Below are 14,392 nucleotides of genomic sequence, written 5' to 3'. Positions count from 1 at the left end.
TTTCTCCGTCTTGGCCTGAAACATCAGATTGATCCTGTGTTCTATATGCTTCCCTTCTTTCTGAGGTCATTCTCCACTGGCATTGACCTTCACATCTTGGTCTGGAGCATCAGATTGATCCTGTGTTCTTCGTTTTTCACTTCCTTGTAAGGTAATGCCCCTCTGGCAGTGACCTTCTCCATCTTGGTCTGAGATATCAGATTTATCCCGTGTTCTATATGTTTCCCTTGTTTCTGAGGTCATTCTCCACTTGCAGTGACCTTCACATCTTGGTCTGGAACATCTGATCCTGTGTTCTTCCATTTTGTCTTTAGTAGGCTCCCCTATCTAGTAGTGGGCCTATCCTCCATTCATTCATTCATTCTTCACACTCAGGTGTTGTTCCTTTTAGGCATCGCTGCGGGTTCGCCCCGGTCCTCCTAATGAGGTCTGTTGTATTCTGTGTTGCTCAACCCTTAAATGGATTGCTTTTCTACATTACCATTGTGTATGAATGCTGGTGTCTCCCAATGGACCGAAAAGAAAATGGGATTTTTGTACTTGCCGTAAAATTCATTTCTTGGCACTCATTGAAAGACACAGGTCCTACCGCCGGTGTCTTTGTTCCATCCTTAGTACTGTTGACCAGTCTTATTTGGTTGAGGTGGGTTATACTGAGGACTACCTTACAGTTTTTCTGTTTTGCCATTGTCCAATTGTCCTGTAGTTGGCAGATTAACCTGACTGTATTTTAATTCCTGTGTTCCTCAGTGGACTCTTGGAACTATTTCAACCACTTCCCGCTTGGCCTATAGCAGAATGACAGCCGGGAAGTGGTTTTATTCAGACTGGGCATCACGTGGTGTCCACGTGTAAGCTGAAATCATTGGTCTGGTGTGTCAGTCTGACACACCGCATCTTTGATCTAGGTAAAGAGCCTCTGATGGAGACTCTTTACCACGTGATCAGCTGTGTCCAATCACAGTGTAAAGCAGAGCTGTGTATCGTCTTTTCCTTTACTCGCATTGACAGACGTGAGTAGAAGAGAGCCGATCGGCTGCTCTCCTGATGGGGGGGGGGCGGTCTGCATTGATTATCAGTGCAGCCCTGGCCACCAGGGATGCCCACCCATGGGCAGCAAGGATGCCCACCCATGACCACCAGGTAAGCCCACTAGAGCTCACCAGGGATGGCAATCATTGCCAATTGGGGATGGCACTCTGTGCCCATGAGTAATACCTATCAGTGCTGCCCATCAGTGCTGCCAATGAGTGCCCATCAGTGCCAGCTATTAGTGCTGCTAATCAATGCTGCATATAAGTGCCACCTCATCAGCGCCAATCAGTGCTGTCTCATCAGTGAAGGAGAAAATTTATTTACAAAGTTTTGTAAAAGAAACTTTTTTTTTTTTTTTTTTCCTCTTCTTTTTTTTTTTTTTTTGGTAGCACAAATTAAAAAAAAAACACTTATGAAATAAAATAAATAAATAAAAAAAAAACCCAGGGGTGATCAAATACCACCAAAAGAAAGCTTTGTGGGGAAGAAAAATTATAAATATGTTGTTTTGGGTACATCGTCGCGTGACCGCGCAATTGTCATTCAAAATGTGAGAGCGCTGAAAATTGGTCTGGGCAAGAAAAGGTGTATAGTTGTATTGAAGTGGTTAAGAAAAGGATTTGACGGTGAATACAAAAATTCTATTTTAGATGTTGCCACTTTTACTTTTTTACTTTTGTTGTAACTGTTGTTCAGCAGCGATGCAAACCTAAATAGGACTTTGTATTGTTAAAGCACAGAAAGCAGTTTAAAAATGTGTGCAAACCGTTCGGTTGGGGATGCAATGGTCATTTCACAAGGAAAAAACGCGTATGTATGTATGTGTGTATATGTATGTGTGTGTATATATATATATATATATATATATATATATATATATATATATATATATATATATATATATATATATATATATATATATATATAATATATAATATATTTTTTTGTATTTTATCTTGTATATATTATACTTGCTCTCTATGTTTCAGGTTTAACATCCTGCAGGAAAGTTTGATCAAACTGGTAGAGGCCTGCAATGATCAATCGCATAACATGGATCGCTGGCTTAGCAAGGTGGAGGCCTCTAACTGGCTGAGCCACATCAAGGAGATTTTAACCACTGCCTGCCTGGCGGCACAGTGCATCGATCGGTGAGTGGATTAGAACACATCCGACAGGAATGGGTGTGTGTATGTATGTATGTGTGTATATATATATATATATGTATATATATATATGTATATGTATATGTATGTATGTAATACTAATATGTACATTATAGAAATACGTTGAGTAGAAAGTCCATACTCTCAGTCTGGTATCTTGGCTGGGGCTCAAAGGGAAATGGTTTGACTATGGCACGTCGGAGGCATGGCTTAGACTGAGTCGGGCTGAGGGTGCTAGTACCTGTGTAAAGGACGGGCTTGAATGATGTTCAGCGATTGATGTTCATGTGCATTCAGTAGTGACGAGAGATTGACGACCCCCATTGATAACTGAAATAGCCTTACTGCCATATCAGACAGCTGTACAGATTTGTCAGTGAACTGTTTCATAATTGCCCTGATGATTGTTGTTAAAGTAATTGTACATTTTGTATGTCTTTGTGTCAGGGAGGGGGCGTCGGTGTTGGTCCATGGGTCGGAAGGCATGGATTCCACATTACAGGTGACGTCTTTAGCCCAGATCATCCTGGACCCCAAATGCAGAACCATCCGTGGCTTTGAGGCCCTGATTGAGAAGGAATGGTTACAGGTGAGTGGGGTAGTGTATAGATTCGGAGGTATTTGGGGAGGGGGAACATGTGGAGTATGTCTATTTTTATACAAGTTATTCCATTTTAAATGTTGCATGTGTGGTATTTATGGGAGATGGGCCTCCTTCATTTGGGTGGGGTGGGGCATTTTATAGGAGAAGATGCACCTCTTTGATTTGAGGGTGGGGGGATTTTTGGGAAGAACTGTACATCAAGGAGAGATGTACCTCCTTCATGTACATGAAGGAGAGATGTACCTCCTTGGTTTGGAAGGGGGGGGGGGGATTATTGGAGGAGGTGGACCTGCTTGATTTGAAGGGGTTTATGAGAGGAGATGCACCTCCCTGAGGGGGTGGGGGAATATGGGAAAAGGTGGACTTTGGTTTTAGAGGGGGAGAGCTTTAGAAGGGCATGGGCTTACTTGATTTGGGGTAAGCATTTATGGCAAGAGATTGACCTCTTTAAACTGGGGGATGGGTATTTATGGAAGAAGATGAATGTCTTTGATTTAAAGGAGTATTTATGGGAGGAGCTGGACCTTCTTGGTTTTTCTATGTGGGATTGCAGGGGGATTTATGGGAGGAGATGGACCTCATTGAATTTTAAAGGGGGAGATGGAACTCCTCGATTTGGAGCAGGTATTTATGAGAGGGGGTGGATCTCCTTGATTCGAGGAGCCATTTATGAGAAGAGATGGACCTTTTTTGATTGGGAGGAGGGATATTTGTAATAGGAGCTGGACCTCCTCGATTTGGAGGGTGTATTTATGGGGAGGAGCTGAACTTCCTTGTTTTGGGGGTTGTTTATGGGAGGACCTCCTTGAGTTCATAGGGGGGACTGGACCTCCTTCATTTGGACGTTTTTTTTTTTTGTTTTTTTTGTTTTTTTTTGGGAAGAGATGGACTTCCTTGATTTGGAGGGGTATTTATGGGAGGAGATGGACCTTTTCGATTTGAGGGGGTATTTATAGGAGGAGATGGGCCTTCTTAATTGAGGGTGGGGGGTTGTATTTATGGGAGGAAATGGACCACCATGGTTTGGAGGGGGTATTTATGGAAAGAGATGGACCTTGATTTGAGGGAATATTTATGGGAAGAGATGAACCTTCTCGGTTTGGAAGGGGTATTTATAGAAGGAGATTGACCTTCTTGATTTGAGGGGGTATTTATAGGAAGAGTATGACCTTCCGGATTGGGGGGGTGGTGGTTGTATTTATGGAAGGAAATGGACCACCATGGTTTTGAAGGGGTATTTATGGAAAGAGATGGACCTTGATTTGAAGGGGGTATTTACAGGAGATGGTTCTCCTTTCTACAGTCCACCATTCCTATAACCATTGGTTTCTGGCAGAAAAAAAAATGGAGAACCTGAGGAAGGGCCCGGAATCCTCATTTGTGGAGGACATCTGTGGAAATCATTTTTAAATTTGCTCGCTCATCCCTGCTGTATCTTGGAGGATGGGAATATGCACTGTACTTGGATTCCAAGAAGGGGTGCTTAGACGTAATTATTTCTGTGTTTGGAAACCTCTGTAGATGCCAATACCAGCTATAAGGGATCAACACTAAGCTACCAAGGCTATTGAGGTTTTAGTAAAGTTCTTGGAGAACAGTTGGAGAAGGGTAAAGTTTACATTTGAATTGTATTAAAGAAGCCTTTAAGCGTATCTAAACCTAAAATACAACCCTTCTAATAATAACCGCTCTCTTCCTTCAGGCGGGTCATCCATTCCGGCATCGCTGCGCACAGTCCGCTTACTCCAACAGCAAGCAGAAGTGGGAGGCCCCGACGTTCCTGCTGTTCCTGGACTGCGTGTGGCAGATCCTCCGTCAGTTCCCGTGCTCCTTCCAGTTTAATGAACGCTTTCTCATTACGCTCTTCGAGCACGCCTACGCCTCTCAGTTCGGGTCCTTCCTCTGCAACGACGAGTATGAGAGGTCAGTGCCCAGGTCCAGTCCGCCAGGGAAATGGACGTAAATCCGTCTGTCCCCGTTTTATTTGTCTTTTAAACAGAATTAAACTCCAGTTTGTACAGGCTTATGTTGATTAACCCCTTCCTGCCCCAGCGTCCTCTGTGAATGCCGTGGGTGGGAAGGATCAGCGATAACAGTGGTCATGTGATCGGAAGCCTTTTCTGATGGCTACTAATACTTAGTCAAGACCAAGAGTTGTATTAGTGTGGTCTTTGTGCTAGGAGGGCACACATTGCCGCCCAGTGACTCATATGTGCTACATGTGGGTGTCAAAGCCCACCCTTCTGTTGCCACATATATGTGTTGGGTGATCATAAAGGGGTTCATAAATCATTCAGGACTTGTTCAAACTTTCATTGCCATCTGAAAAGGAATCTGCAGAGGATTGCTTTGCAGAAGGCAGTTGACCAGCGGCTGGTGCGGTAATATTTCACTTCATGGGTGCCTGTTTTACGCATTGAAAGCCTGAGGTTATATCAACCCCCAAAATGCAACTGTACATGCTAGCTGGGATGGTACACAAGCCTTGGCAGCGATGCTTTGCTTCACGGCCCTGGGCATAAATGTTACCCCATATCAGGTTTTGCAGGCAGTACTGCTGCCAAACGGGATCCGTTCAAGTGAATGGGGGCACTCCGCGTTTGTGTGAAATGCAAGCAGATGCGGTGTGGTCCCATTTGGCAGCAGGACTGCCTGCAAAACCTGGTTTGGGGGGGGGTAAAAGTTTTCCATGACTAAGCTCTGAGGGTCGGAGCAAAATGCATCGGAGTGTGCCACTATGGATATGCGGGCACAGGGACATCTCCATACTAAGGTAAAAATTTTGCTGCAAAGCGCCAGAGTCGCAACATGCGTACCATCCCAGCTGGCCAGCCTGAAAGGTTAAAGTTGGGAGTCGGGGGTTGGTAAAACCACAGCGCAACCACCTATTTTTATTTTTTATTTTTTTTTTCAACCCCCTCGGCCACAGGTATAAACAAGGACTTTTTAAAATAAAATCAACATATGTACTTGAATGTGATTTGTTAGAAGCCTTTTTGCAGTCCCTGTACAGCAGAGCTCAGACTGTGGGAGGAGCCAATCAGGCATGCTACAGTGCACATGTGCGAACAAGAACCATGCTAGGAGGGGGAGAGACAGAGTGGGACAGAGATGAGTTCATCAGTCTGGAGAAACATGCGACTTATTCGCCCCCCCCTCACTTGACAGCGTTGGTGATTGGTCACTCAGGAAAGCAGAGCTGTCGTATGGCGGTCATGTGACAGTGCTGGAATGTACAGCAGAATGGAGATGATCCGGTGATAATATGAACAGACCAAAAATTGTGATTTTCACGAAACTGAATCTTCTTACCTATTTTTTGTGTTCTAGGAGTAAACTGAAGCTCCAGCAGAAGACTTTGTCCCTCTGGTCCTGGATGAACCAGCCAACAGAGCTCCACAAATTCACCAATCCCTTATTCGAAGCCAATGGGCTGGTGATCTGGCCATCGGTGGCCCCCCAGAGCCTTCAGTTATGGGAAGGTATGGATACTGCAGATCTCATTTATGATGATGATGGGTTTTCCAAGTCCAGGGGGATCTTTGTAGTCCGGAATCCACTCTTCCTGCACACAGATAAGAGAAATGCATTTCCTGTAGTCAGTTTAGCCTACTCGGCCCCTGTGTTTGTATGGAGTACAGGGTTCTTATGTGCTCTAGTAGGCAGCCATGCCTCCTGGTCTGCCCCTAGCTATTCATAACATGGAAAGCATGGGGGGGGGGGGTGTCTAGGGATGTCAGTCTTTCCTATAGTGCCCTCCCACAGAACTTGTACGCTTCCAGGTCTTCAAGAAGTGAAGGAGCGCCTGGCATATGAGACGTCTGTGAAGGCTGCTCACAGCAGTCCAATTATTGTCAATAGGAACTGGCAGGGTTCATTTCAGATGAAGGCTGCTCACAGCATACCAATTCTTGACTATAATGATTGATAAGGGGTAATTTCCGGTGAAGGTTGCTCACAGCAGTCCAATTCCATACTATAGGGACTGGCAGGGGTCGTTACAGGTGAAGGCTGCTCACAGCAGTCCAATTATTGTCAATAGGGACTGGCAGGGTCATTTCAGGTGAAGGCTGCTCACAGCAGTCCAATTCCAGACTATAGGGACTGGCAGGGGTCGTTACAGGTGAAGGCTGCTCACAGCAGTCCAATTATTGTCAATAGGGACTGGCAGGGTCATTTCAAGTGAAGGCTGCTCACAGCATTCCAATTCCTGACTATAATGATTGATAAGGGGTCATTTCAGGTGAAGGTTGCTCACAGCAGTCCAATTCCGTACTATAGGGACTGGTGGGGGTCATTAGAGGTGAAGGCTGCTACAGCAGTCGAATTATTGTCAATAGGGACTGACAGGGGTTATTTCAGATGAAGGCTGCTCACAGCAGTCCAATTCCTGACTATATTTATAACCTGGATTTCCCCCTCAACCGACACTGTGAATAAATCCAGCGCATGAACAGTCCAGGGGAGCCCCCACCTCGCTTTGCATTCCAAGTTGCCATGGTGCAGGGATGTTCAGGATGGCTTAGATGTGATGTGTTGGACTCTGATCTTATGTCCGTCACTCAGGAGGTGTTGGTACCAAGACCTCCCAAATTAAATAAAACCAAATTAAATCAACAAGAAGCTCATCAGAGAGTTGTTTTAGTCAGTACTTATTTATTGCTGCTAACAATATCAAAAGCGAAAGATAAAAGACATCCAACGCGTTTTGGGTGGGGCAATCAGTCCTGTTCATGATGGCTAGAGCAAGACAATCTTAATATATATAAAGAACCAATGTAATGAGCATTGTTTAAAATAATAGAAATGTTACAAATGACAATGATTATGGAATTTATTTTCTATATTAAGATTATGATTCTGACTTGTTCTAGCCCTGATGAAGGGGGTTGTCTGCCCTGAAACACGTTGAATGCCTTTTTTATTTTCCTAGTTTGATATGGTTTCCAGCAGTAAATGAATTCAGACACCCCTCTGGCACTCTTCCTTTATTTTTATTTTATTTATTATATCATTTGCTGTTATGACATGTCATCCAGGTCACAGCTCATCAAATTGGCAATTTGTATTCATCAGAAGGACATATGGGGGAGTTAAAGCCCAGGCCCACCCCTGCCATTGTGGCCTAGGATGACGTGTCCCTGGTCCTGCAGCCTACAACTTCCAGGAGGTAGAAGGACCAGGCACACAGAGTGCGGGTCCCCAACACAGAAGGGGCAGCCAGTTGAAGAGGACCAAGATGGCGGCGTTGGACACGGGTTATGTTACCCTAACCGTGGATTGCAGCAGAACAACACAGAACTTTGAAGATAACCTAGTAATACAGGTAATATAATGTGGGGGAGGTTGGGATGACATGGGGGAGGTTTAGGTTTTTCTTTAAGAAGTATAGCCTAACCCCCTGTGATGTCACATGGGGTTTCAGGATGGGAGAGGGTAATATTGAGAGCAGAGCTCCTCAATAGAGGTTAAAATGGCGCTTTGTGAATCTTAGGGCAGCCAGGAATGGGCACTTAGCTGGTGCCATAAGCAGGAGTTACATCAATATGCCAGCAGGGGGCAGACTTGTTGTTAAGGGCCGGTTCACACTGGTCCGACATGCTCTGTGACTTTGAGTGCACAAACCGCATGATATGTCAAAATCAATGGTTCTTTATGAGAGCCGTCTTAACTGGTCCGACTTGGGTTCCTGCACTACTTTGGTCCGACTTGGGCACGATCTCAGCCCATTGATTTGAATGTTATTTGCATCCAAGTTGGATCTTCTGACTTTTGCTCTGTTGATGTGATGATGTTGGTGGTAAACCCCACCCCAAAAAAAAAAAAAAAAAAAAGACCATACCAGACCCTTTGAGTCTGGTAAGGATCTTGAAAGGGACCCCCCCATCTCCTTTTGGACCATACAAGTCCACATGCCCTGAACATGGGGGGGGGGGGTGCTTTGGCGCCCCCCCACCACCACCACAAATTAACCTCTTCCTGGGCAGTGGTTGTGGGGGGTCTGTGGGAAGGGGGCTTGTCGGAATCTGTAAGCCCCCTTTTAAGAAGTAATGCTTTTTCTTGGACCCCCCCAGGTGTGTTCCTGCGCTGGAATCGGCCCTCTAAGTACCTGGAGGACGCCTACGAAGAGATGATCCACATCATTGAGTACAACAAGGAGCTGCAAGTCAAAGTCAATGCACTGAGGAGGCAGCTGGCCGAGCTGGAGACCGAGGATGGGATACTGGAGACCCCGTAGAGCGGGCACCCCCTCTGCCAATCAATCGCCTTGCCCCTCTATTGTGCCCTTGTGTACGTGTCCCAAAGCGCGCGGGGGGGGGGGTGGGCCTCCATGTTTACAATACCTGTCATGCATGCACTACACGTTTCCTCTTGTGCATTTGGTATATTAATCTGTGGACAGAAAATGGGGACAACGGTGCCTCTGATTGTAAGACCAATTCTACCCAAAGCCAATAATCTCAATCTAGCTGGGGCACTGCCTGGGTGATGGAGTCCCATTTTTTTCTTTCAAAGACTATTAGTGGGATTTCTCTGTAGTCTGTCCCACCCCATAATGAAGACGTCCTTCTGTCACCGGTGGGAGACCCCAATTATTTATAATCTGGAGATAGTGCCGCTAACTGACTACCTTCTAGTGTCTACTGCCGTAAGGTAGACCCGTGGATGCCGATGGGGAGATCTCATCATAAGAGATAGAAGAAGGCGGAGAGTTGCTTCAACTTAAATCTGTGTCGTACCCAGCACTACCCTACACTAAGGGGGTCTAGTGATAAAACATTGGACCAATATCACAGGCGTTCGTACAGGCTGCACAAACGTCCCCATATTTCCTCAAATACTGTACTACCATTTCTCCTATGATTGTCGGCTCCAATCAAAAAAGTGGTATATTTTCAAATGGAGATATTAAAATAAAGTCTCATTTTGGCCAGTAGATGGAGCTGACAATCATAGGAAATGATCACAAAAATGTGTGTTGCCTGTATGAATGCTTGTGACATTCGTCCATCTGATGTTTTATAAATAGAGCTTAATGTATATTGGTCATTGTATAATTCCTATATAAAATGATACACTTCTAATGTACCCTTTTTTTTTTTAAACTTCCATCGGAAATGCCAAATTTTGGAAATTTAAAAAAAAATTTAAGAATAAATAACCTAAAGGATAACTATATTATTATACATGATTTATATAGCGCCAACAGTTTGTGCAGCGCTTTAAAATACAAAGGGAGAGAATACAATTCAATACAAGAGGGTTAGGAGGGCTCCCGGGAGCTTACAATCTAATAGGGAGGGGCTGGTGGGACAAAAGGTAAAACTATATCTGAGTATTTTCAGACACTGCGTTAACGGCTCGTACCTTCAAGTGATTGGATACTGGCAACATTTTGAGGACACTTCGTCAGTTCTCAGTGATTTTTTTTTTATTTTTTTTTGTGCAATCCATTGAAATTGTTTTTTTACTTTGATCATTAGGTTTAAAAATTAAAAAAAAAAATGTTACTGCAGATAAACAGTATACATTTTTTTTTTTGTCCATAACTTGTCCTGTTTCGAATGACACTAAAAAAAATGATTCACGTACAAACTGTTGCAACGTTATTTAGAAATAAAATAAAGGCCCTATTTAAATTTTATTTTAATGCAATGCAATGCAAAAAAGAAATCTGAAAGAAAAATTTAAAATGAATGGTTAAAAAAATGGAAATAAAAAAAATATATAACAGTTAAGGGGAAGAAGTAGTTGATTAGAGTTGAATAGCAATTCATTTTGACATCCGGGAGCAACAGTAGAACAAGAGCGTACCACATATGTCCTGAGTACTTTCATCTCTTTTTAGACGTATGTAGTACTCCCGGTGTCCACAAATGGTTAGACTCTTGTCTCCTTTGAACGGTCGTGACCACCTTCTATATCGTGTACCTAAAAAAAAAAAAAAATAACAGGGAGAAGGGGAAGAAGCAATTGCTTAGGTTTAAATAGCAATTCATTTTGACAGCTGGGAGCAGCAGTTGAACAGCACATAACGCATACGTCCTATTCACTTTCATTAAGTTTTTTTGGGATGTTTGTAGTACGCCCGGTGTACACAAATGGTTAGACTCCTCTTGTCTCTGTTGAGTAGTCATTACCACCTATATCGTGGAAATAAAAAAATTTAAAAAAGCAGGTAATTAGGGTTGAATAGCAATTCAATTTGAATTGCGGTAGAACAGAGCGTACCACGTACGTCTTGAGTACTTTGTTCATTAAATTAAAATTTCACTCAAAATCTAACGCTAAAGCAACTTCCACCCCCCAATCTAAGCCTAATCTATCTAACCCTGTAATGAAATGATTGCTATGCTTGCCTAACCTGAAGCTGCTCTGGTCCGGTCCCAGGCTGAGCAGTGGCTTCTGTGTAGAGGAGGGGCAGCCTACAATGGATGCCCCGTAGTAAGTCTTTGGGGCACAGCGCCTATTCATTTCCCAGCCATTGTCGGCTTTTTTCTCTCTCTACACAGAAGCTACTGCTGGAGACTGGACTGGAGTGGCCTCCAGAATAGGTAAGTATCTTTTGTTTACAGGGTTAGATAGATTGGGCTTGGAGTAGGTTTAGCGTTAGGTTTTGTGTGGAGTTCCACTTTAAGTTTTTTTGTTTTGTTTTTTGGGGCGTGTGTAGTATACCCTGATGTCCACAAATGGTTAGACTCCTCTTGTCTCCCTTGAGTGGTGGTGACCACCTTCTATATCTCCATAGCATCATTCAGTGCACTGAAATAGAAGATGGTCGGGACTGGGACTGATGTGAATGTACGGTATGCATAAACCGTTGGCGCTAAATAAACGCCCTATAGAAGTTGGCTATAGAGCTATTCCAATTATCAATATGTATAAGATGTAGAGATCTGCCCCCCAGCAGATGCAAATTTACTGATATATGATGCCCGTGGTCTCCAGGAATTGTTTACATCCCACGTGGATGTCTGAATGTAGCCTTAGGCCACATGCACACGGACGTAAAAAAAAAAAAAAAAGGAGGGGGGGGGGGTGTACAGCCGGCCAAAAGTGTATGGTTGTAGACTTCTGTACTTGTGTAAATGCCCTGGCTTCTCTGGGTCAGCATTTACCCGTGTGTGCACATACGGTCTATTTTAGCAAGTACAGAAGTGTCACATTTTAAATAATTACGCCCTATGCGATGGCGAACAGCATTGGCATTTGCACAAGGGCAGCCATTCACTTCTATAGCCCACCCTGAAGGGGGCAGGCTCAGGGACAGTCGAGCTGGGGAGGAAAGTGCTAGAGCTAAGAAAGAGCCGGGGTTCTATCTGACTTGGTGCAGCTTCTGATGCACATTGTGAGAAGCTCACAGCGTGCAGTGAAAGCAGAGCAAGCCATTTATTTCAGTCCAGGAGAGGAGCTGATACAACTGTGCAAGACTGAAGAGAAAGCCTTCTTTACTCTATCCAAAACTAAGGGAAGCTTTAGCTATACAAACCATTTCAAAAGTAGCGAGCAAGTAAATAAAAATCTTTAGCTCCTTTTAGTTTTTACCTTCTCAAGTTCCTTATCCAATCCAGTTCCAGCATGTCTTCTCCAATCTCACCGCTAGGTGGCGCTGGTAATCCCATGTAAAACACTCCTCCGCAGATATTGCCACTAGGTGGTGATGGTGATAACCTACTTCTAACTCTTCTCCAATCTTTCCATTAGGTGGCAGTCGTGTCCCCAGTTAGAATACTCCTCTGATATTACAGTCAGATGAGATTGAAAATCTGATTAGAACTCTCCTCCAGTTTTACCACGAGGTGTCTGATAATCCAGTTACAATTGCCCTTCTCCATTTGTACCATTAGGTGGCAGTGCTAATCCAGTTACCACTGTCCTCCATTCATACCAGTGGGTGGCAGTGCTAATCCAGCTACCACTGTCCTACTCCATTCATACCAGTGGCTGGCAGTGGTAAATCCAGTTACAACTGTCCTCCAATTCTACAACCAGTTGACAGTGGTAATCCGGTTACAACAGTCCTAATTTTACCATTAAATGGCAGTGGTAATCCAGTTACAACTGTCTTGCTCCAGTTTTACCACTAGGTGGCAGCAGTAAACCAGTTACAACTACAATCCCATTAGGCAAATTGTAGACCAGTTACAACTGTCCTTCTCCTATCTTACCACTGGGTGGCAGTGGTAAACCAGTTACAACTACAATATTTACCATTAGGCAGTGGTAATCTAGTTACAACTGTCTTCCTCCAGTTTTACCACTAGGTGGCAGTGGTAATCCAGTTACAACTACAATCTTACCATTAGGCAAATTGTAGACCAGTTACAACTGTCCTCTAATCTTACCACTAGGTGGCAGTGGTAATCCAGTTACAGTCCCAGTCCTGGAACACTGAGATTCCTCCACATTGTTTTTGCACTCAGTCATATTGTATGTTCTGTAATTCCTCTGTATATGTAAATGTGACATGTTTATAAAATGATTCTACCAATCCGGTGTCAGCGTCTCTTTTACTTCGCTAACATTTTAAATTGGGGTGCGTTTTGCAGTGCGAACATGGGGTCGTGACATTGATGATCGGATAAATATTAATGTAGCTAAGACTGACTGATCCATTACACATTACTACTGATGTAATCATGAATTTGTCTTCTTTCTGGCCGTAGTTCAGCTTTTCTCGCGTGATCGGTCTCTATAGTTCTGACAGGAAGTAGGGGGGATCTCTCCAGTGGGGTCACAGATCCCCTGTCTATGTGGGGGGAGGGGAGGGTGCACCAACAGCAGTAAGCCTGGGAATTCCAGGTGCATGACTATCCTTTCTTCCCCTAAGGGGTTAACATAGACCCACCAGCTGTGACACTTCTGGTCTCAGAACAGCGTTTGGAGCACAGAATGATATTGAATTTGATGCCATTTTCTTTTATACTTGAAGGGACACTCTACTGAGGTTTATGCAGCCTCTTTATCACTGTCTCTGACTGATGTCACTGGATGCAATAATCACCCCCAACATCAGTGTCAGTGGATGCAATGATAACCCCCAGTATTGGTGTCAATGGATGCAATAGTAACCCCCAACATTACTGTCAGTGGATGCAATGATAACCCCCAACATTAGTGTCAGTGGATGTAATGATAACCCTCAACATCGGTGTCTGTGGATGTAATGATAACCCTCAACATTGGTGTCTGTGGATGCAATGATAACCCCCAACATCAGTGTCAGTGTATGCAATGATAACCCTCAACATCGGTGTCTGTGGATGCAATGATAACCCTCAACATCGGTGTCTGTGGATGTAATTATAACCCTCAACATTAGTGTCAGTGGATGCAATGATAACCCCCAGTATTGGTGTCAATGGATGCAATAGTAACCCCCAACATTACTGTCAGTGGATGCAATGATAACCCTCAACATTGGTGTCAGTGGATGCAATTATAACCCCCAACATCGGTGTCTGTGGATGTAATAATAACCCTCAACATTGGTGTCTGTGGATGTAATAATAACCCTCAACATTGGTGTCAGTGGATGCAATGATAACCCCCAACATCGGTGTCTGTGGATGCAATGATAACCCCC

The 14,392-nt window shown here is 44.0% G+C and overlaps 1 protein-coding gene across 1 annotated transcript in view; it reads left to right on the top strand.

Moving 5' to 3' along the window:
- Positions 1-13,297, top strand: part of MTMR9 (myotubularin related protein 9) — a 33,711-nt gene extending 20,414 nt beyond the window's left edge. Inside the window, exons 6-10 of the mRNA XM_077489281.1 lie at positions 2,025-2,186; positions 2,649-2,790; positions 4,508-4,728; positions 6,136-6,287; positions 8,880-13,297. Coding sequence (XP_077345407.1) covers positions 2,025-2,186; positions 2,649-2,790; positions 4,508-4,728; positions 6,136-6,287; positions 8,880-9,043 — 841 coding nt within the window. The 3' untranslated portion in view covers positions 9,044-13,297. The remainder of the gene's footprint in view (positions 1-2,024; positions 2,187-2,648; positions 2,791-4,507; positions 4,729-6,135; positions 6,288-8,879) is intronic.
- Positions 13,298-14,392: the final 1,095 nt, after the last annotated feature.

Source organism: Lithobates pipiens, unplaced genomic scaffold (assembly GCF_037356315.1).
Source record: "Lithobates pipiens isolate NorthernLeopardFrog02 unplaced genomic scaffold, aLitPip1_a1.2 Scaffold_18, whole genome shotgun sequence".
Lineage (NCBI taxonomy): Eukaryota > Metazoa > Chordata > Amphibia > Anura > Ranidae > Lithobates > Lithobates pipiens.
The sequence above is the reverse complement of the archived record's forward strand: the minus strand, read 5'-3'. Positions and strand labels throughout refer to the sequence as shown.